Genomic DNA, 24,661 nt, shown 5'->3' with positions numbered 1-24,661 from the left:
ATAAATATGGGCTTAATAAATTGAGATTATCTGACAAACAAATTCACTGAAACTTGCACCATGTATGTGGCTTGGTTTCTAGGGGATGAGGAGATAGATAAGGCAAATATATTGAACTATTTGTGATGAATGTTGATGTATTTTGATGTTATTTACAGATGAAGTAGTAGCAAATGAAAAGTGACGATGGAAGTGGTACATCTTTGCATCGTCATCGTTCTTTCACAGCATCCGTTTTTTTCATTGAAGCGTGCACTCACCATCTATTCAATCATCCTCCCGTGTCACTCTCTGTCCAGTCATGTTGTGCTATCACACTTCTGATACACACACCTATATTAATTATAACACAAATCGCTAATTTTATAACCTGTCACATTGAGCTTTTCGCTTATTTTGCTGAAAGCCAGTGTCTGTCTCTCTCTCATTTATATTACCCACTTTTTAGTTTAATACTTTTAAGGACCAGACACTACAATCTTTATTTATGCTTTACAAAATTTCTGATTATGTAGGCTTTCAAAGCTACATAAGGAGTATTTATGCAGCTCAGCATTATTTGTTTTTGCCTGTTTTTATATTTATGCTTAATATGTTTTTAATATTAATGCTTGTGCATGAAATGTTGTAACTTCTTTTTTTAGGACAGTAATGACAGTTCCTGTTATTGATGGAATTGATAAAGACAATTTTGAATACAGACCAGTTTATCATGGAGATGTACATTTTCGAGGAATTTTTGAATGGGGTATGCTTTACAAAGAAACAGAATTACCTGAGCAAGAAGCAAAAAGGAGAAAATACCACAGTGAACCATATAAGTATGTTAGTACTTATTTTATATACAGTTGATAAAATAATAATAGGCAAAAATTTTCATGTTTAGTGAACTGTTATTAATGTTTTATTACTGTGTTCTTATTTTTCTTTTATGTATCCAGTTTTCATCACTTTATGTAAGTGAGCCTAGTGGCTGTCAATTTCCCTTAAAACATCTTCACTGAAGATTTCAACACATAACTCTTAACATAGAGGTTGGCTTTTGCCGATCATTGAAATTTTTGCTGTGTGACGCAGACAACACACAACGGTACCTGGGCATTACTACTGAACAGCCAAGTTGTTAATGTATTTCACCTTAACTAAGCCTTCAGTTGATGTGATTACTTTTTGTAACTCACTTAAATGTAAAAAAATGTCTCAGGGCTATGTTATGCCAGTTAAAGGATGGACAACATTATCCAGTCACATTAATGTTAGTACAGTCAAATGTCTTTAATCCAGACTCGTCGGGACTTCGGCGATTCCGGATTATAGATCATCAGTTTAAATCTGGTAAGATGGCATGCAGAAATTATAAAATTAAAAATATGGAACCGTAATTTATGAAATAAATAACAATTATAATCTAAAGGTTATCAAAATTTACAAAAAAAAAAGCTTAATATTTATTTACTTTATTAAACATTTCTTTCGATGTAAGTTGTTTAAGTTACTTCGTTTTATGTTATAATACTTTCTCTTTAATTCTATAAACAGACATAATTTCAATATCCTCTGTGTCACTTTCTTCACTATCGGAAGTGAATTATAATGACGAGGAATTTGATTTAAATCATATCAAAGACGGAGTGCATCGAGATGAAATACTACATTTAGTAAGGAATTATAAGCCAAATAAAATAAAAACATCTGCCCTGAAGATAATGATAGTGCTGACAGATCAACTTCCAATTCATTACGCTCCGCGACGTACCCGCCCCGCAGAGCAGTGTGAAATTAATAAACAGATTTCGGAATGGTTAGAGAAACAAAGGATATGCCTTTATCCATTTTTGGCAGCAATTCCACTTTTTGTTTGATGGACATTGAAACATACTTTCGCTTTATAGATCCTTTGGCAGCTCCAACATCGGAAATTCTATTTGACATAATCGAAAGTTCAAGCTTACTTTTATAAAATTGCTCTAACAGTCTGCAAAAAATAATAAACCGCATCCAATTCGAAGATTAAGGAACAATGCAATCTGCAACATTAACTGAAATAGATAATTAGGTAATTTTAGCTTAGCTTATACCGTCTGTTATACATTAAACGTGCATGCGTAAAGGTATTATGCGCGTGCGCACACGCATATGCGTATGCGTAAAAGTGTTGCACGCACGCGTGAATGCATGCGCAGAAAGTTTGCAGCTTTGAGGTCCGGATTAACGACTTTTGACTGTAATTCAAATGTTAATGCAATCAGACTTTATCATAAGATCACCTAGTTATAGAATCACTCCATATCTGATACTACATTTTAAAAGTTGTTACCAAATATACACAGTTTTGATATATAGTGTTATGTTTTTTTGTATTGATTTAGCTATTTTTAAATAGAATTAATTAAAAATGTTTTATATTCCCATGCAATGCAGCAGAAGACTTATTTGAAGAGAAAGCTAAGCCGAAAAATTAAAAATACAAAAGCACACGCATTTAATAAATAGATATCTCATAATTGTATGCTTTTATTTCAGGAGAAATCGAGAAAATACCAGAATATTCTTGTGCTTATTACGGGAGGAAAACATCTCAGTTACATTATTTTATGAGTTTTTTAAAAAGTTGTTTGGATAACTGTTATTGTTTCCTGTAGCGAATTCACGGTGAATTGGGATTAGCTTTCTCTGTTTTGAAATAAGTTCTATTGAACGTTTGAGTAGTTTAAAAGATAACTACTGTGAGATATTGCAATACTGTATGTATATCTGAGGAAATTTAAACATTTTGTTTTATTTGTTGTGATTATAGTAAATTTTATATACTTTTGTGCATTCAGTTTATTACGAACCCATACTCACGCAATTATCATACACAGTGCCATATCTGTTAATGTTAGTAATGAGGTTTCTTCAGTTCACAAGCTAAAAATCTATCCATTAAGGATATTAGTATATTGCAAAAAGTTTTCCTGTTATTGAAATTATTAGTTGTTGCTCTTTCATTCTTGATCTTCCCTTTGTACTAGTCATATGGCCCACTAGTGATAGAATGCAATGGAAGAGCTAATAAAACAACTGATTTGTTGTTTAACTTCTAAATTAACTGATTCTGGTTTTAAAGTTGTTTCTATAATCTGGTCTACTACTAGTTTAAAATGAATCATGAGACTTTCTGAATGAGTATGGGCTTGTTCAGTATGGATATTTTATTCTGTTTCCCTTCCCATGGGAAAAAAGAAAAAGAAAGGCCTCCTACTTTCAATACTGAGGATACCAAGATTTAAATTTCTCCTACCAAGATACCAAGATTTAAAATTTATTTGTTCTTATTAGTAAACAAAGTATCTCTTCCCTAAATTAAGTAAATTATCTTTCCTGAAATTACAATAAAATGACATTATTTAATTTTGCATACTTAATTTTGATATGAATTTATACAAATACTTATTTGTTTTTATTTACTATTTATTATATACATTATAGAATATTAGTAAGCACTCAATTCTCTTGCTAATCAAATAAACAAATATATGAAATTCACTACAATATGAATTACATGGAAACGAGATTAGGAGAATTAAAAAGTAGAAAATAAATCTGAATTTAAAGTTATGTATAGATCATTTCGGATAATGGACGTCCAGATTGCGGATTTTGTACTGTATAATACGCATTATAATATTTTAAACTGAATATAAACTTCAGAGCAGAAAACTCATCTTTGCTTTAAGAAAAATAATAATAAATTGTAGCATGACTCCTGCTAAACAATAAAACTCCCTTTTTCCTGAAAATAAGGGGAAATTTGTCAATGCTTTCACATTGCAAGATAAAAGAAGAATCCCTTTGAACTTGATCACTTGACTGTGTCCACGGCACATACATTTGCCTTTTCTAAAATAAGATAATGTCCATGTCTGTGTTGTAGGTAAATTCCATGCTCAGTGGGTTGTATGCTAGATGACTTTTCTTCAAATTTGAGGGGAAAAAAAAAAAATCATTCAAGTTTTTGTTTCTTTTATAGATCACCAACACATGCTGGAGGTTTGTTTGCAATAAACAGAGAATATTTCTTAGAACTCGGTGCATATGATCCTGGTCTTTTAGTTTGGGGAGGAGAAAATTTTGAATTATCATTCAAGGTATGTTTTGTTCCCCTTTTATTTATTTTTTGCTTAGGCATATATTGTGAAAGTCAAATTTGTTCATAACTTTTCCCTTTAAACATGTAGATTTGGCAGTGTGGTGGAAGTATAGAATGGGTTCCATGCTCAAGAGTTGGTCACATATATCGAGGCTTTATGCCCTATTCATTTGGTAAATTAGCTGAAAAACGCAAAGGGCCAATTGTAACTTTAGTAAGTAACAGTTGTGTACTTTTATAATTTAAGTTTATGGAAGATTTTGCATGAATTTTTACTTAATTTCTTTCTCCCCTCACCATTCTCTCTTTTGAAATGATTCCTGTTTCATTACCAGATAAAGTTTTCAATTGATTTCTTTGAATGAAGTTATTATTGTGTGCTGTACATCATAGTCTTAAATCCAGTGTAGTTTTATAAACACTGCTGTTCTAAGGACTTCTGTTTAGTATAAAATTAAATCTCAGTAGCATTTTATATAAGAACTAAAATTTTAGATTTCAAATTTCTCAAGTGTGTATGAGAGATGTATATTTTAAATGCAGTACAAATAAAATTCAGAATCACATCTCATAATAGCCTCAACTGCGTTTGGAGCATGTATGTTATACCTTAAAATACCTCATACCATTTAGCATATTTAATTAAATTCGTGCTTGCAATTTGCTATGAGCATATCGTTGCTTTTTCTAATTAAGTCATACTTTTAAATTTATGAAAATATTAAATAACACTCTCAAAAGAATACTTATTCAACTTTTTTTAATATTTTTGAATTGCTCACATTTGATGCTGCAAGCAGTATCAAAATTATTAAAAACAAAACTCAAACACTGTTTAATTGAGCTTTTAAATAGTATAATGTTGCTGTATTTTTCTTCAATATTTTTTTTCGTGTTTCATTTTAGAATTACAAAAGAGTTGTGGAAGTTTGGATGGATGAATATAAAGAATATTTTTACACTCGTGAACCAATGGCTAGACAATATGATCATGGAGATATCAGTGGACAGCTAGCAATTCGAGAGCGCTTGCAATGTAAACCCTTCAAATGGTATATGGAAAATGTAGCTTATGATGTGCTTCATAAATTTCCTGTATTACCCAAAAATCTTTTTTGGGGAGAGGTTAGTAATTTCCTGTTGGTCTCTAAATTTATTGCAGAATTTTTTAAAAATTTTTCTTTAAAGTTTTACAACTTCACTGAGGAAATGGTTATCAACCATAAAAATAGAAGATTTAAGTGTATCATCAAACAATTTCATTTATTTCTTTTGAAGTCTTTAATACTGAATGAATCTGAGTAGATTATTTGGATTATGGCAAGTGTTGTCTGCCTAAAAGGAGGATGCCTTTGTTGAGGCCTTTTTTAGGAGAACTGACTCATATTCACCTAAAGTCATGAAAAAACCATAAGACCATGAAATCTCCTTCGACCCATTTGCCAGGAATTGAACTTGCCAAAATGTCAATGTTCAGTGATTTCACTGGTGCCTATTGGTGGGCATGAATGAAGTGAAGGAGAAATTATGCATTTTAACAGTCTAAGGAATAAATTAAAAAATTTTGATTATTAATTATGCTTTAAAAATTGTGATTATTCATTATGTCTTCAAAAAGTAGGAGTATGTCAAGTTAAGTGAATAAGTGTTACTGACAGTGTCATCAGTAAACAAAAAGATGTATTAGTAGCCATTCCTAGAAATAGTTCTCTTATAAAGGAAAGTTACGTGTTGAAATAATATCGGAATAGAGAGCTGAAGTTGATTAGCATTTATTTATTAAAATACAGATGCAAAACTCTATGAACCTGCAACGTTTTATTCAAACTGACAGCAACCAGTCCAGCAACTCCTGTTGCCACATATTCAAGTATTTCTTTTTTTCTGTTCTTGTAATACAAAACACAAATGTGAGCCTTACGCATACACCCACCCCCCACAAACACACACTTCTCAAAATGTAATTTAGGCAGCTTGAAGCAAATAAAATGGGGATCTCATGATGAATTGCCAGTAATGCATTTGGCTGTAATACATCCCAGTTATTTGGATTTTTGTAATCTCCCCCTCCACTCAAAGTTGACATAGTGATGTCATTGGTTCATTTCATAAGCTTGTGGCGAATAAGGTGGTTTCATTGATTGTGTGATCCTAGATCCTACATTTTTACATAAGCAGCTGTGTTGAGGGCATGCAGTGAATGCAGCTGCCGTATCAGGTAAATATATTGTCTAGTGAAATATTCTGTCTGTTTGGGAAGTGAAAGAAAATAATATAATTTTCATGCTTTTAATAATAATAATTCTAAATGCATACTTTTAATAATTTTTTTAACTGTGCAATTTAATCTCCATCATTACTTATGGCTTCTTGCCAATGCGACTGTAATTTGTGAATACCATTTTTGAAAAAATACCTTGTCCTAGAGGCAAAGAACTCAAGTCATGCTTGGCTGCCATCTGCTTCAGTTTTGAATTTTCCCGTCTTAAAAATTCTGCAAGGAGACAAACACGTGATAATCAGAGAATACTGTGTAAGGGGAGTACAGTGGATGTGAGAGAATTTTGCGTTCTAGCTCTGTAATTTTTTGACAAGTTGCCAAAGCAGCGTAATAGTCTAGCATTATCATTGATGCAGTATGATATGGTTCTATTGAACACTGCTGTCCGGAGTGGTAGCCGTTTCTCAGGTTTCCTCTCTGGAATCAAACTCTGATTCCCCATCACCTGTTATAATCATGGTAGGTGCTTAAACTACCATCGACAGTTGATAAGGCAGTCTTTGACTGCTTCATTTAAATCATCCATTTTCTGATGGCATTCATTCGTTTTCAAAACCTCATAATGTATTGGTCTTTGGACACCCACCATATGCATAGCATTCTCTTATTCAGTCTGGAGCTTGGCTTAGATGTGAAGGTTGTCTAGACGCACTCTATGCTCTTTTCCTAATAGTGTTTTCCTAAATAATCCACTTTTCATCATCAGTTATCATCAAGCTTAAGAAGAGTTTGTTTTTATTCCAAGCAAGCACATTACAACTCAGTCATGCTAAAATATTTTCAATCTTTTTTCATGACCTTTATCCTTCTGGAATATTTGTAGATCAATCCTTGTTTCACAGCTTGGTCTCAAATGGTATACTAAGCTACAATCTTTTTCGGAATCTTTAATATAAAAAAAAGGTCTTGCTTTATTGTGGTACTGTCATAAATTAAAGATGACTACTCAGAGCATGGTCAGAGTCATCTGCTTCAAACTTTTTTTAACCATCTTCTGTGCATTATATCTGACATTGCATCTCCACCAAAACTTTCATTGAATTTCGATATGTTTTTGTGGCATTTCTTTCTTGTTAGAATTCGTACAAAGTATAATGCTGTAACTGAATTTTACCGGTAGCCATATTTACATGATCTTGTCTCATTTAATAATGACATGAGACACTTTTGTTTCAATTAATTTAGAAGAACACATATACAGGGTGATTATAATTAAAGTTTAAGTTTCAAAACGCTATAAAAAAAGAACCACTCATGAAAATGACGTCAAATTTGAAAGGAATGTTATTGAAGAAGGCGGAAAGCGTATGGCAGAAGAAAAAATTTAGTTTCAAAAGTTACCAACAGATGGCGCTGCAAGCAGAAGAAGACGTAAATTAAAATGTTAGTTAAATTTCAGTGTTATAAAGCCGCCAGGTACCAGGCTGTTCCTCATTTCGCGACTCAGGCATTCGCCATGGGTGTTTCACTGCAGGACCGCGCTCTGCTGGTAAAGCTGTATTACAAGAATGATGATTGTGCAAGAGTAGCTCTGCAAAAATTTAGGACACTGAAGGGTATAAAAGAAGGCGTTGGTCCAATGAGTGTCGTAGGTCTAAAGAAAATGATGCAAAAATTCGAAACGACAGGTACGAAACATCCTGCAATGCTATCTGTACAAAATTGGCCATGTGCAGGAGTTGCTTCCTTCTGACCTGACAGCTAGGGAGACGTTGGAAATTTTCCACGGCCATTCATTATCCACTTTCCATATGACCATAAGACCATAAGCCCATTTCCATATGACAGGATACGTGAATACCCAGAATTGTCGAATATGGGCAACAGAAAATCCACTGGCAACGCACCCCGTACCACTTCATCCTGAAAAGGTCACGGTATGGTGTGGCTTTACGGCATTAGTCATCCTACAACCATATTTTTTCGAGCAGACGGGTGCTTCCGGTCCTGTTACCACAATCGTCACTGGTCAGAGGTATGCGTCTCTTTTGCGCAACCACGTGATTCCAGCTCTGCAACAGCGTGGATGTGTGAATGAAATCATTTTTATGCAAGATGGCGCTCCTCCGCACATTGCATATCCCGTGAAGCAGCTGCTGAGGCGCCATTTCGGAAATGCTCGAATTATCAGCCGTCATTTCCCTACAGCCTGGCCGTCCCGATCGCCTGATCTTACTCCGTGTGATTTCTGGTTGTGGGGATATCTGAAGGATGTTGTGTTCCATGCTCCAATTGCAAATTTAGCGGAATTAAAGGCACGCATTTCGCAAAACATTCTGAACATCACCCCGGAGACACTGCGATCCGTTGTGGAACATGCTGTTTGTCGCTTTCAACTTGTTGCACACAACGGTGGACACCATATTGAACATGTTTTGCGACAGTTCCGAACTTCTTTGATGAATGGTTCTTATGCGGTATGCCGCCGCAAAACTCTTGAAACCAACCGATTTGTCCCTTCCGATGTGATATGTACAGTCATGCAAATAAAATTATTCAACAATTCTAATTTGTCAATGCGTTTTAATGTGTAACTTCCACCTTAGCCGTTGTTTTACGAAACATTTCTCATTTCTCGTCGTGATTCTGCCGCTTACAGCGCCATCTGTTGCTAACTTTTGAAACTAAATTTTTTCTTCTGCCATACTCGTTCCGCCTTCTTCAATAACATTCCTTTCAAATTTCACATCATTTTCATCAGTGGTTCTTTTTTTATAGCGTTTTGAAACTTAAACTTTAATTATAATCACCCTGTATAAATGCAATGATAAAGAGAGACAGCCATATACATTTCATATGAACACATACCTGTGCAGTGAAACTTGAAATAACATGATCAGATAGAGCTTTCTGCTAGACCTTGTACACACTTGGTGGCCCATATCGAAGTATGATGTTATACAGGACAGCAATCATTTTATGTGCGGTGAGATATGCAGAAGGCATTGGAACCACATAACATGTGAGATTTTCAGTCTGGACAAGCATGTTAATGTTTGTAGCAGTCAGATGATACGATCAGTCAATCCAGTCTTTCATATTGTTGTTGGAATCAACAGTTGTTACTATAAACTATAGGCATTGGCAGTTTGGCTGTTGTCAATTTGACATTTGTGGCAGCTTCAGATGTATATTTTGCTATCCTTTTGCATTTTTGGCCACCAGTAGCATTGCTGTAAATTGTATACAGTATTTTGGCATCTGTATGGCTGACATCATCATGACAAGCTATCAAAGTTTGTTCTTGCATTGCCTTCAGAATTACTACTACAGATTTCAATCCATTGTTCTTTACTCACACAAGGAAAATGTTAATGATATTATGTTAATGATAATGATATTGTAATTGCATTTGACTAGCATTGTCTTTACTAAAGTTTTCTTCTTTAAGCAAAAAATAAAGGTTGTTATGCATCTATTTCGCACAAATTTCTTACTCTTAGCTTGCAGTAACTATTAAACAAACCAATGATATTGGAAAACGGGAAATATGAGTAGTAATCGAATTTTGCTTACCAGGTCAATGCAGAGTTGTAAAGTTGAACTGAGCCAAATCTACCAACAGATATGACAGCTGGAAATCCGAGAGACTAGGTCCTATAATCTACATACTTTAAACAGATCCTCATACTGCTAAATTGGGGGGGGGGGATTCCATCCATTTGCAAAGAGGAGTGGTCAATTTCTCTGAAATGCATTGGTTTATCTAATGTTTTGTTTTTTAAGTACTAGATGGAACACAAGTAAGCCAAAGGCATACCTATATACATACATTGCACACACACATAAAGAATAGATCAGAAATGTTTCTGGTGGATAATAAAGAAAAGACTGCAAGTGTTTGCATTAAGAGAAATGAAATTTTCGGCACTCTTTCCAACAACAGCTTTGAACTGTTAAAGAACTACCATTCCATTTTTGTCTAAGCGTTTGATCATTTGTTCAGTGAAATTATTTGCTTCTAGAGCGGATCGTCCATCTGTCATAATTACATCAGCTGAAATATAAAATTGTTGAATAACTGTTATGTCTGCAAAGATTGTATTTCAATATCATTATTAATAGTAACGGGTATTAATGCATGCTTATTTGTATGAGCTCTAATACACTTTATAGAATTATTATTTAAAACCAGGCAAGCAATAACCTTGTGTTTAGCGTAGATTTTAATTAAGGTTCTATCGATTTCAAGGACGAACAGGTACAGGTCCCTCTCCATCAGGAGGAAAGAAATGTGCAACAGATGTAGAAGGCGCAGCGACATTTGTACTAAAAGCGAAAGAGTAAAACGAATGAGAAGGTAGTGCCATCTGTCTACAAAAATAATAAAGAAAATTAAGTTAATATAATTTTAAAATAGGAAGGAAGGAATTAAAAGTCATTGATTAATCAAGATAAATTTTAGTGAATATGAAAAGCTTCAAGGTAATCCAATTCACTAACAGAAGAAGCTTTCTGGATAATTTTTGCAGACCCAGAGTTGGGATTAAATTTCCAACTATGATTATCTTGTTAGCATCTCTGTTATTTCCAACAAAATAATTAATGTTTTACTTACTGGAAGGCTGTAAAAACTTTATAATTTCAATATTCATCAATTTTGTGTTTCAGCCCAAAGAAATCAAAATCATAAAAGTAGTAAAATATCCGAACTTCATGGGAAATATTTTCATGTAAGTCTATTTCTTTATCTGAAATATCTGAAAAATTCACTTATTCAGCGAGTTAAGCCACTGCTTCATAGTTTCAACTATTTATGTAAACTCATCAAGTAGCTAGTGGCAGATATGCAGTCAGCTTTATATTTTTTACTATTTTAAGGTTTTTATTATAATTTGTTGACTGTTTGAATTTTTACACTATTGCTTGCTAAGAAAAACTAAATTAGCTGTATCAGTTATAAACTAACTGATACACTTTATTACTTTTATTATATTCATGCTGAAATAAGAATTTAGTTACCTTCATTCTTCTTCAAAATTTATGGAAATCTTATTTGATTTATTCATTGTCTTTTCTCTGAATGAATTTGTGTTCACTTATTTTTTAATGCTTATTTTATATTTAATCATTTACATTGCAGGTTAGAAGTATGCTAACTGGTCAGTGCTTAGATACTATGAGCTCTCATCCACCGTCTATTGTTGGAATGAGCCATTGTCATGGTTCTGGTGGAAATCAAGTAAGTTACTTAAATCATAGTTTGATTTTAATGTTGGTTTCTGTAATCAATAACTTTTATAGGAATGAGAGATTGACCCAGCTCTTTGATACAGAATTCAACTTTAAATCCAATAGCTTGCATTAAATCTTCATCAATAACTTCATGTGCATAGAAGTAGCAAGTGCTTTTCATTCTTATCGTAATATTATTTTCAATTCCAAATTCTGCATTAGTAACAAATGCCAAAATTTGTAGTAGGTAAATTAGATACAGCAGGTGTGTGTACTTAGGAATGGAACTCTAAGATGCTTAGCATAAGAATATTTTAAGACATGGAATATCTTAGAAAAGTGAATCTCCGACAGAAAGAAGTCAAATAGCAGACTGATGTTAAACTAATCTAAAAGAGAATGGAAATGGATAAAGGAGGGAAGGCTGAGTGAATGGCTAAATTTTTTTATTAGGATTATTATAGATTTTGGCAAAGCATGGAAGGGTCATTTGTCAAAATTAAGAGCTATGTTTAAAGAGAACAGTTTAAAGGAAACTGGCTTGTATTCACATTACACTTGGGGAGAAAAAAACTCCCATGCAGCCAGCAGGATATTTTATTCCTAATGATCAGGCAAAAAGTTACAAACTAAAATCTTATAAACAGGGTTACAAGCAAAAGAACTAGGAGACATTGCCTAAAGAACGTTCTTTCCTCCCAGTACCTCAACTCTTCTGTAAGACTGCGAAAAGTCCCACATCAGAGCAGGTGGTCCCTAGCCATTTCACCTGCAGAATCACAAAATGGGTAAATAGGATCAGTTGAAATACCTATGCATGCAGGTGGGTGGCAAGGCATTCATGTCCTGTAGACAGACAGAAAGTATAACTGCATTGCATCTTGGACTATCAGACCAACCTTTTCAGGTTGTATGAGTCTGAAGATCTCATAAGATACTAGATGTAAATATTTTTTTTTTTAACTTTTTTTTTTTTTTTTTTAATCCTCCAATAAGCAATGGCTATATTAGGATGTTGTAGTAAGCTGGCACCTCTTTTTGCAAAGAAGTCTGCTTGTTCATTGCCACAATGGCCAGGCACCCAGTGGGGGAATGACTTATTTTCCCTTTAAGGGAGAGTTCTCAGGAATTCTTAACATTGCAAAATTTCAGGTGTTAATTGGTGTTCAACAGAGCTAATTGATTAAGGCAGCTGCATCCGCGGTCCTCCTCAGGAAACCCCCATCAAACACCGTTACACCAGAACCTGTAACTGTTTCTAGAAGCACAAGCTCACTGTCATAAGCAGTGACCCTGGGCAATGGACTTATAGAGCCTAGACCCAAAACCAGAGGTCCAAATTCGGCAGCTACGATGAATGTGCCTCCTGTAGCTCTCCCAGTCACTTAAGTAGAAAGTGGAGACTCTGAGGATGTTTTCTCCTCTACTTTAAAATGCCTAATTGAAATCTCCTGTGACCCTGTGGTAGATAGGCATATTCTACTGCAAGGCTTCCAAATGGTCCTACCAAAGCTTAGGCAGGCAGATGCCCTGATGAAGGCATTTCTCTTATACAAAAAGTATGTAATGCTTTCAAATTAGGACCATTTGGCTACTTTTCGACCCATACCTTTGGTTTTTTAAAGCTGTAACCTTTAATTTTTATTAACGGCCTTAAATTCAATTGTTCACAACAAAGTTCTATCAGCAATAGAGAACTTTCCATTTGCACATGGAATGCTAACAGCCTTATCAATAAGATCAGTGAGGTCAAAGACTTTATTGCAGAGCACGATCTTGATGTGTTTTTAGTCCAAGAGACTCTCTTAACCCCAGGGAGATCTCCCAAAATTTGGAATTATGACATGTACTCACTGACAGAGTGTCATTTGCCAGGCAAGCAAGTGATGCCACCTATGTGAAGCATTCGATCGAGCATCACTTGATACCTTCCTCTAATTTAAGCTGCGTTCACACTGGTCCGTTGGGGAGAGAAGCGTCAAGACGGAAAAAAAGCTTTCCGCGTATGTCAGTTCACACCAGCGCAGCAACTTTCGCTTTAAAAGTTGTCATATGCTCGCACTAGATGCCGTTTCATATTGGAAACTTGAGGAAAAAAGGGAAATTTTTGTGTGGTATTTTGACTTTTTACAATTATATTTTAAAATTAAAATGGATTTAATTTCTGCTCAATTACAACTTATTTTACTTCTTGTTTTGTGTAAAAGAAGCAGAATGCAGTGGTTTATATTAATATGTGAGGGATGACTGCAGCAAGAAGATGCGAATAATTTAATTGAAGAAATGCGCTTGAATGAAACGAAATTTCTTTTAATTTATTGCGCATGACACCTCATCAATTCGATGAATTTCTAGCACTCATTGAACTATTTAGTCAAAAGCAGAACACTAATTTTTGTCAGAATATTGCAGAAAAGAATCGTTTGGATAATAGGAATAGGATATCCCAGAAAAGGATCGTTGTATATGTCTAATTTATTTATGAATTTTGTTGAATCATAATTAAAAAATCCTAATTGCACGATTCTATTTTGGACAGTAAATTTTTCATGGGGTAGAATACCATAAATGTTTTTGCATGATGTATGAACTTCCCTTAATTGCTTTAAATAATGGAAATAAAATATATTTTGTTTAAATGTATGTAGGATTTACAGCATTTACTAAATTAAATATCACACTTAAAAAAAAAAAAAGCAGTTATTTTTAAAGTAATTAACAACAGCAATTTTTTTAATATTTTAGTTTCTGCCTTATGTACATATTTTTTTACTTTAAATTTAACAGTAATTACTTCAATTAGTCATTTATATATTAATGAACAGCCAATATCTAAAGGTTTATTTTATAAAGTCACTTTTATTTAGAACTCATTGAAGCAACTGCATTTTATATAATACTTCTTTTCCTGCGTTAAAAATTGAATTCCATAATTAGCAAATTTGCTAATGCTCATGTAAAAATTGTTGAAATTAATGAAACATTATCATCAAGATTAAACCTGTTGAAAAGTGGTTATGCATATTAAAAACAAAGATGAAGCCATTAAAATGCACAGTAGTATTCCATAAAATCAGCTACATACTAGTGAGCTTCTTTTCTGTATAAATAACAGTTTTCTTAATTTTTTTAACAAATGGTTTACTCGTTACCACTTGTTTTAAATTCAGAACTCACTAAATTTTTTAATTAGATGAAACAACAACTTTCTACTAATATCAGTATCACTTCTGCTAGTCTCGTGTCAGCTGAATGTCAAAAGGATAGTGCATGCGATGCCGAGCGAAAATTAGGTTTATATGAATGCTGAATGAAATGAAATAAAAATTAATGCAAGCTTCTTGTGCCCACCCCCTTTAAAAAAAGTCATGGTAGAATTAAAAAAAAAAAAAAAAAAATGCGCTCGTACCATCATCAAAGTTAGGAAAAAGCAAGGCCCGAACCTGCAAGACAAGTCCTTAGTAAAAGCTGAACTTTCTACTGAGCGTGTTACCTCTACGCTAAGGTTTCTTATGGGCAGGAGTGGTTTTTCACATTTCACCTTCAGAAAACTGAAGAAGCATTTCGGCTACTCTGAAACTAGCAATAATATTTTCTGTAAATATTTTTTTTAAAATACCAACTCCATTACAACACCACTCCTGGTGATGCTTGAATCCAAAATCTTTAACTGAAGAAGCCAACATTTTATACACTAGGCGACAAGAGCAACCTTAAATTGATGCAGATAAAATTTGAGAGAAATTCAAAATATGGAATTTTGAAATCGATCACTATTTTCTAGCAACAATCCATTGCTTTAGATTATTCTATAAAGATTATGAACCATATATCATTTATGGTTGATTATTAAGGTTTATTACTGCTAATAAACTTATTTAGCAGAGAATTTTCCTTTAAATAATTTATAAAGCTATTTATTCTATTAATATATGCATTTTTTATTATTATCTGAAATTTTTATTAAGATTAATCTTCCCCCCCCCCCCATCAAGAAGAATTTTTGAAAATGCAGTCATTTATAAACCATGGTATAAACTGGACGTTTGAAACGAGGTACCTAAAACTGACATGTCAAGTGTCAAAAAGTTGAAGTTGAATCAACTCACGTAGTCTCCGGCCATTCGGCAAATACCGCCTCTGAAATCGCTCCTGATTGGTTAACGTTTTACATGCGAATGTATGAATGCAGCTTTAACCTTCTGAGCAGACAGGTTTTTGGAGCTGTCATGAAGCCCTCTATTTATGCAGCATTTATTAGCTAAATTTATATAATTACTTATTTTAGCCTCTATTCATAAATTTATCTTCATTAAGATTACATTTACATTATTGAAGAAAATAAGCAAAATGTCTTAAGTTTAAGCTAATATGTATCAAGTGACAAAAAATCTCATGAGTGGATAAAACTGGTCATGCCGCTCAGACAATTAAATGTTTTGGAAGCGAAAATTATCAAAATTTTCCTCCAAAATTCTCAGTTATTTCAGCATATTTACCTCCACAATCAACTGCATGTGGAAGAAATACTTTTTCTGTCAGTGATTTTCATAAACTTTTATCAATATCAAATCACCTTATTATTGCTGGTGATCTAAATTCACATCATACCGCATGGTTTTGCCCTAACAGGTATGTCATTAGTCTAAATTTATGGTGACAGAGTAACCATGTACAGGTCATAGCTCCTACCGTCCTGACTTACTACCTTGTTAGAGGGTCCCCTGCAGTTCTTGATCTGGCTGCTTTGTATAATATTAATTTTAGGCATGAAATTAAAGTGATTCAAAACTTAGACCCTGTTCGCTATCCCATTTTGATAACCTTAGATATTCAAAATCATTATTCAAAATTACAGGAGTTAATCTCTGCAAATTGGGATTATTTTCAATTTATTTTGGAACGTACTGCTACCCCCCTATCAAAATTTCCAGCAATTCAGACTTGATTCAGACAGGTGCTTACAAAATTTGGAGTCCACACTCAAAGAAGCGAGAGCTGCAGCTTCTAAACCAATTCAATATTCGAGTTTCAGACTCTCACCTGAGACTAAATCCAAAATTAAGCAGTGGAACTTTTTGCGAAAACTTTGGCAAAGGTCGTGTGATCCCAGTATCCACGCCCAATTTCGCAAAATACAGAATGAGGTAAGGACTGAAAGCCATCTATTTAAACAGACACAGTGAAAACACTGCATTGAATCCCTAACCACTAAAGACTGATCAGTTTGGCGTGCAGCTGCCTGGTTACACAAACAATCTAGACACATTCTGCCTCTTAACGGCCGATGATGCACAGATGACTTACACAGACACTGAAAAGGCTGAAGTTTTAGCTGACAGCCTTGCAACTCAATTCACACCTAATAACGACGCCTACTGTAATCGTCCATTTACACAGAAGTGCATAGATTCACAGGGTGAAGAGTTTTTAACACAACCTTTCTCACCTGAACTCAGGCACACTAATCCTAATGAGATTATGGAATTTATTGAAAAGCTGAAGCCAAACAAGGCTCCCTGCATAGATTCTATTTCGAATCACATGATCAAAAACTTCCCCATAATGTAGCTTGGATTATAGTCCTTATTAATTTTATGCTGGAGAAGCTACTTCCCCAACTGTTGGAAAATTGCAGCAGTCATCCCCATTCCAAAACCGGGGCAAAATTTTAATTTACCCATCAATTGCAGACCTATTAGTTTGCTATCTTCATTCTCAAAAGTGTATGAATTTTTCTTACTTAATCGCCTGAATGAATTCTAATGAGATCAAAATTTGATCATCCTGGAACAATTCAGCTTCTGACCTAAACACTCCATGGTACACCAGTTACTCCATGTAGTGGAATTCATTCATGAAGGCTTTCTTTCGTAAGCAAGAGAAAACTAGAATTGTCTATTTTGATATCATCAAAGCCTTCGACAGGGTTTGGCATGATGGTCTTAATTACAAGCTCATGTGACTTGGTTTTTTGGCTCAAATCGTTAACTTGACCAGATGAAATTTCTGCTTGCAAGTTAACTCTTTGAAGGGTGGCAGTTAACTACAGTAATCACTTTTTCTATTGGATATCTTACTCACTCATGTGGGTGTTTTTCAAGACTGACCGTTTCTGAAGTTCCCTTGTAGTTCACTAGATGGTGATCAAGAAACATAAGCCAGTAGTTCATGCAGCAATTTGTCTTCAAGAAAATAAAAATCAGCCATCGAAGACAACATCACGATGATGTGCACTCTGCAGAACCAAGAAAAAGCCTGTAAGAACTGTGTGGGAATACAGCACCTGCAAAGTAGCACTCTGCTTGAAAAAGAGAAACTGTTTCCATCAATACCTTAGAGACTGATTTGTAGGGATGTGTTCTGTGGGTAGTGGTCGCAGACACTAACTACCATAAGTGATCATTTTTTTTTCCACACGCCTTGGACAAAATATGTGTATATGTCACAAATAATTTCATTGTAATGTCTGATATAGTAAATAAAAACAAGAGTTTTGCTGAAAAAGTTAATTGCCTTTTCCTGGCCTCAAAGAGTTAACCATGAATTCTCCCAACACCTTCTTAAACACAAGCCTGCCTACTGAAGGCTCATAGTTTAGTGACATCAAAAACTGTTTGGTATCTCGATGGGGCACGAATAGCCCCATTGGCCCAAGGCCATCCAGATGGCATAAGCAAGTTAGAGGAATCGTGAGAGGACATGCTAATGAACCAAAACGTTGTTTTCTGCTTAATTTAATCTTCATGATTATGCTATAATGATGGCCCTAAAGTGTCAGTATATGCATTTCCTAAACAAGATGTATACCGCAAGAAAATGTTACCATTTCGAAGTATTCTAGGATAAGTTAAGCCTAACTTGAAATTTAAATTTATTAAGGTATTTCCTTCTGTATTTATTTAAAAGATTGGATACATTAATATTAAGGAATTTCATTTCAATATACCTGATCTTTACTTAATATGTTTCACAAAAACAAATAATCACTTAACACATGGACTGTATTCCTTCACTTTTATTTCATTACACTAATTATAAATAAGATGTCAGCGATGCGAAATAATTGATACAAAATAATAATAAATACAAAATAATTGATACAAAATAAATTGATAGAATTGTGTTTGTGACAGCCATTCTACATGGCTGTCACAAACACAATTCTATCAATCAATTATCTTGTTGCCACAAAGTTCAAAACTAAAGGAAGAAAAACAAAAGAAATTTATGCTGTTTGCAACAATAAAATGAAGCAAATAATACTCACATAAACATCCTGGCCCTCATTGAAATCCCAGGGGATTTCAACAGTTGGAGCATTTTTAAACTTCTTAGTCTGTAATAAAAGATAAACATAAGAAAAATAATACAAAATATTATATGCGAAGCAGTTCATAGTTTTTAATCTGAATAGGAAGAAGACACAATTTCACGACTGGTCGTTTTATGACACCATGACCAGTTTTAATACTAACAACTCTGACTCTGTGATCTGAGCCCGGATGAACAGCAATTATTCTCCCTAACCTCCATTTAAGAGGTGGAAGATTGTCTTCTTTGATGAGGACTAAATCATTGACTTCTAAATTGTTTTGACTTTTTTGCCATTTGGGTCTTTGCTGAAGCTGAGACAGGTATTCTCGACTCCATCTTTTCCTGAAGTGCTGGAAAAAAAAACTGTCTCACATGCCATCTGCCAAGGTGATTGAAGGAACTATAATTTAGGTCTGGTTCAGGTATGGCAGTTAAAGACGTTCCTGTTAGGAAATGACCAGGTGTTAATGCAGTTAAATCATTTGGATCAGCCGATGTTGGACACAATGGCCTAGAGTTAAGACAAGCCTCAACCTGCGCTATCAAGGTCTGAAATTCCGGATAGGTCAGCACAATATCACCAACAATCCTTTTTAGATGTAATTTCATTGACTTTACTGCCGATTCCCATAGTCCACCAAAATGGAGAGATGATGGCGGGTTGAATATCCATTTTATTTCCTCTAAAGACAAAATTTGTGAATTTCTTGATTTTGCTTACATTGCAAAAAACATTTTCTGATTTCTTTGTCTGCACCTTTAAGTTAGTACCGCAGTCACTATAAATCTCAAATGGTTTCCCTCTTCTTGCAATAAATCGTTTCAATGCACTTAAAAATGCCTTTGTTGACAAATCTTCTACCACTTCAAGATGTACTGCCTTGATTACAAAACACACAAATAAGCATATACGTAATATTTAAATGATTTTTGTCCACGTCCTGCACGATGTTTAATCATGAATGGTCCAGAAAAATCTATTCCAGTTCGATGAAATGGTCGCGATTGTGTTACTCTAGATTCCGGTAGATCAGCCATTATTTGACTTGCAGTTTTAGCTCTAAGTTTGCAACACGTGATAGAAGATCTTACTACTTTTTGGATAGCAGATCTAGCAGCTATGATCCAAAATTGCTGTCTAATTAAAGATAGAAGAAGTTTTGGTGCTGCATGCAGATATTTGACATGATAGTGTATAATTATGATTTCTGTCAGATTGTGTCTTGAAGGTAATAAGATTGGATGTTTTTCATTTTCTGATAGTTGCGCATTTTTCAGTCTTCCTCCTACACGTAACACTTTGTTGTCATCTAAAATTGGACACAAGCTTAGGAGGTTGCTGTTTGTAGGTAAGTCCTATCCCAACTCCAAACATTGAATTTCTTTAAAAAAGTGAAATCGCTGTTTTATTCGGACAATACAGAAAGTTACAGCTCGAATTTCATTACTAGATAAAAAAGACATATTTCTTTCTAGATATGCTACTTTAGAATTCGATATGAATCTTAATATCCAAGCAAATATGCGTTGTAATTTTGGAAATGAAGATATATTTGATATAATAGCAAGTTTCTGTACAGGTTCAGAAACTACAAATGAGACTGTTTTACGTGCACCTGGTAATGCCTCTTCATCTATAAGAATATTTTTAGACAAGTCAATCTCACTGCACTTTAACCAAGAAGGACCATTCCACCACAGTTGATGAGATAATAGTTCTGCGGGAAATAAACCACGTGAAGCACAATCAGGTGGATTTTCTTTTCCATCAACATGACTCCAGTTCTCAGGTGGTAAGATGGATTGTATTTCAAAAACTGTTTTGGATACGAATACTTGCCATTTTTTAGGATCTGACCTTAGCCATGACAACATGATTTGTGAATCACTCCAAGCTTGTACTAAATCAAAATTTATAACTAATGCAGCTTTTACAGACTGAATTAAGCATGCCAATAACACTGCTGCACATAATTCCAGTCTTGGAATCGTAATAGATTTTAATGGTGCTACAAGAGTTTTAGCTGTTACAAGTTTAACATTAATGTCAGAGTTATTGCAAGTTTTGATATAAATAATTGCTGCATAACCCCTTTCAGACGCATCACAAAATCCGTGAAGTTCACATCAAAAATAATCAGGTAGCAGAATTTTCCTAGGTATATTTATAGAATTCAAAAGTTTAACTTCTGTAGATAGATTTCTCCAGTTTCGATCAATCTCTTCTGTTACAGGATCATCCCATGATAATTGTAATTTCCACAATTGCTGAAGGATCATTTTAGCGAGAATTACAAATGGAGCTATCCACCCCAATGGATCAAATAGCTTTGCTATGAATGACAAAATAATCCTTTTAGTCGGAACACTTTGATACTCTATTGCACCGACATTACATTTGAATTCATCATTGTCCGGATGCCACTCCAATCCCAGAACTTTCAATGTTTTGTCTTCTATTACACAATGAATATTGTCACTATCTGCGTTTGTTAAGCCAGAGGTTTTTAACAATGATGGTTCACTTGTCGACCATTTGTGAAGCTCAAAGCCACCCCTTTTTAGCAGTTGTTGCATTTCGGCTATCAATGCAATACCTTCCGAACTATCTTTTACACCAGTTAACATATCATCAACATAAAAATCTCTTAAAACTATATTCTTTGCCTTTGGAAAGTTCAATCCTTCATTAATCGCTAACTGACTCAAAACTTTGGTTGCAAGATATGGAGCAGCTGCAGTTCCATATGTAACTGTTTTCAAACGACAAACTTCTATTTGTTTATACGGACTATCTCTCCATAATATTCTCTGAAAATCTCTATCTTTTTCATGAACCTTTGTCTGTCTGTACATCATTTTAATATCAGCGGTTATTGCAATGTTATGAAGTCTAAATCTTAATAAAATACAAATTAAGGCATCTTGTATTTTTGGGCCTATCATTAGCTTATCATTTAAAGAAACATCTGTGGTTGTTTTAGCACTTGCATCGAAAACAACTCTCAATTTTGTTTTTAAGCTAGAGTCCTTCAACACGAAGTGATGTGGGATTTAATAGTGTTTATTCCCTAATTCATAATCTGTGTCTGGCAGTAATTCTACGTGTTCTAGTAAAAAGTACTCTTTCATAAACTGAATATACTGTTTGTAAATTTCTTTCATAGATAACAGCCTCTTCTCCAAGTATTGAAATCTTCTGTTTCACGGGAGTCACCTAGAATATCTCTATTGTGTTTGAATGGTAATACAACTGAATAACGACCTGATGTGTCTCTAAAATGCGAGTTTTTAAAACGTTCTTCACAAAGTTTTTCTTCATTTGTTAAAGGTTGTACATTTGGAAACTTTTCTAACTCCCAGAAAGATTTTACTAACTCATCTGTGTTTGTATTCAAATGATTTACATATACTGGCTCAAAATTTGTAGATTCAAAATTTGTAGCACCCAAAATTATCCATCCCAACCTCGAATTTAGAGCAAATGGTAGATCAGGACCAGGTTTGACAATTTCTCCCGTCATTAAATGCAGAAATACATATACTCCAAATAAAATGTCAACTGTTTGTGACTTCTAAAATAATGGATCAGCTAATTGTAAATCACTGAAGTTATCGAAGATGATTGATCGCAAAGATACATAGGGAATGTTATCTTTCACCTTGTTAAGTACAAACGCTGATGTTGATACACGAACATCACTTTTAAAATGAGAAGTGAATACTAAATCGACTTCCCCATTACTTATGGTATTAAATTCTCCTAGACATGATACAGAAATGGAATTATCTTTCACTCGTAATCCTAATTTCTTCACACAATCCCTTGAAATAAATGATCTCTGAGATCCAGTGTCACATAAACATCTACACTTCACAAATTGTTGTTCAGAATTTTGAACTTTTATTAAAGCAGTACACAATAAAATTGATTACTTTTTGCATTCGAATCATAATGAGAGGCACAAACTGTGGCTGAAACATCTTTAGGACTCATAAATTCATCTCTTTTAGGGATAGATTGTGTAGGCGGAGATATACTGTGTAACTGAGTTTTATTCTTTGAATTATTTACAATGTGCAAAATACTGTGATGCTTCTTAAAGCAATGTTGACATGTATTTAAACTCTTGCATTTTTTGAGCAAGTGCATATTAGATAAACAATTAAAACAGTAATGATTAGATTTTACAAATTCTATTCTTTGCTGAACTGATAAATTTAGAAATTTCGAACATTTGGCTAAACTATGATCTTCTTTACAATAACCACAACCCAAAGTAGCAACCAGAACATTATTCTTATTTTGAAACACAGATTTAGGTACCTTATTACTTGTTGTGATTCTTGCATAGTTTTTTAGGAATTCAATTAAAGTCGTAAGTTTTGGAATCTGATTAAATTTTAACTGACATTCCCACCATAATTTTGTAGAAGGGTCTAATTTTTGCAAAATTAAATAAGTCATTAAAGTGTCACCAAAATTATCAATGGTTTGATTCAATACTTCTAAAGAACGAATTACTTCATTAATATTGTCAACTAAATTTAAAATAGCAAATGCTGATTCATTTTGAATAGTTGGTAAGCTTAGAAAACGTTTAATATATGCAAAAATTTGTTCTCTTTTATTTGAATATCTTTCATCTAACAGATTCCATGCTATTTCAAAATTACAATCCGAAATTTGAATGGTTTGAATAATGCGATATGCTTCACCTTTCAACGAAGCCTTCAAATACTGTAATTTTTTAGCATTAGATAAATTTGTATTATTTCTTACACAAGCACTGAAAAGATCTTTAAAAGCTATCCATTCTGTAATATTACCACCAAAAGTCGGTAATGTTAACTTGGGTAATTTAATATTGTCAAGAACCTGTTCTGAAATTACACTATTAGAATTATTTTTACTATTTTCATTTTTTAATATTTTTTCACCATTAAATTTCCACAAATAAATTTTATCTGTGTACTCCTGAACATTATCTATTTTGTTTTCTAATTCTTTAGTATCTGTAATTAAACTTTTGATTTCAGAGTCAAGCTTCCTTAACTCAGTTTCTTTTTGTGTCAATAATTCGACACATTCCTCTAGTTCTATTAAATTAATTTCATCTACAGTTAAAATAGTTTCAATTTTCTTTACATAATTAGTAACACACCTGTGTAAAACAGTTCTTTTTGTTTTAAAAGTTATAAGTTCACTCATAATTGATCAATTCAAAAACAGAAACTGTTCTTAAATCAGTTATAAACGAATTTTTAGTAGAATATAAATGTTCAAAATCCACTTACCTCACAAAGTGGAGTAATTTTTCACCAACCATATGCATATTTGCGTTGTTACAATGCACTTAGAACAGTCACTATCTTCACCAGCACTCCGGCTAGACTTTTAACCAATAATAATAATCTTTACTTGATATGTTTCACAAAAACAAATAATCACTTAACACATGGACTATATTCCTTCACTTTTATTTCATTACACTAATTATAAATAAGATGTCAGCGATGCAAAATAATTGATACAAAATAAGCGAGCCATTCTACATGACTGTCACAAACACAATTCTATCAATCAATTATCTTGTTGCCACACATAAAGGTCAAAACTAAAGAAAAACAATAGAAATTTACGCTGTTTGCAACAATAAAATGAAGCAAACGATACTCACATAAACAATACCATTGTGTATAATATTGTGTAAAGTAATCACGTATCATTTAGTCTAATTCTATATCAAATTGTA

General features: G+C 33.7%; 1 protein-coding gene across 2 annotated transcripts in view; it reads left to right on the top strand.

The window, feature by feature from the left end:
• Positions 1-24,661, top strand: part of Pgant7 (N-acetylgalactosaminyltransferase 7) — a 154,905-nt gene that overhangs the window by 104,540 nt on the left and 25,704 nt on the right. For both annotated transcript variants that reach the window (XM_085818678.1, XM_085818677.1), the window contains 5 exons: positions 645-821; positions 4,013-4,130; positions 4,221-4,346; positions 5,039-5,257; positions 11,497-11,595. In XM_085818678.1, the coding sequence (XP_085674804.1) occupies positions 645-821; positions 4,013-4,130; positions 4,221-4,346; positions 5,039-5,257; positions 11,497-11,595 (739 nt within the window). The remainder of the gene's footprint in view (positions 1-644; positions 822-4,012; positions 4,131-4,220; positions 4,347-5,038; positions 5,258-11,496; positions 11,596-24,661) is intronic.

The sequence above is a fragment of the Stegodyphus dumicola genome, chromosome 6, assembly GCF_044657685.1.
Source record: "Stegodyphus dumicola isolate Sdum_Otavi_A_Nest chromosome 6, ASM4465768v1".
In the NCBI taxonomy this organism is placed as follows: Eukaryota; Metazoa; Arthropoda; class Arachnida; order Araneae; family Eresidae; genus Stegodyphus; species Stegodyphus dumicola.
Note: the sequence above shows the minus strand (reverse complement) of the source record. Positions and strands in the feature narration are given on the sequence as shown.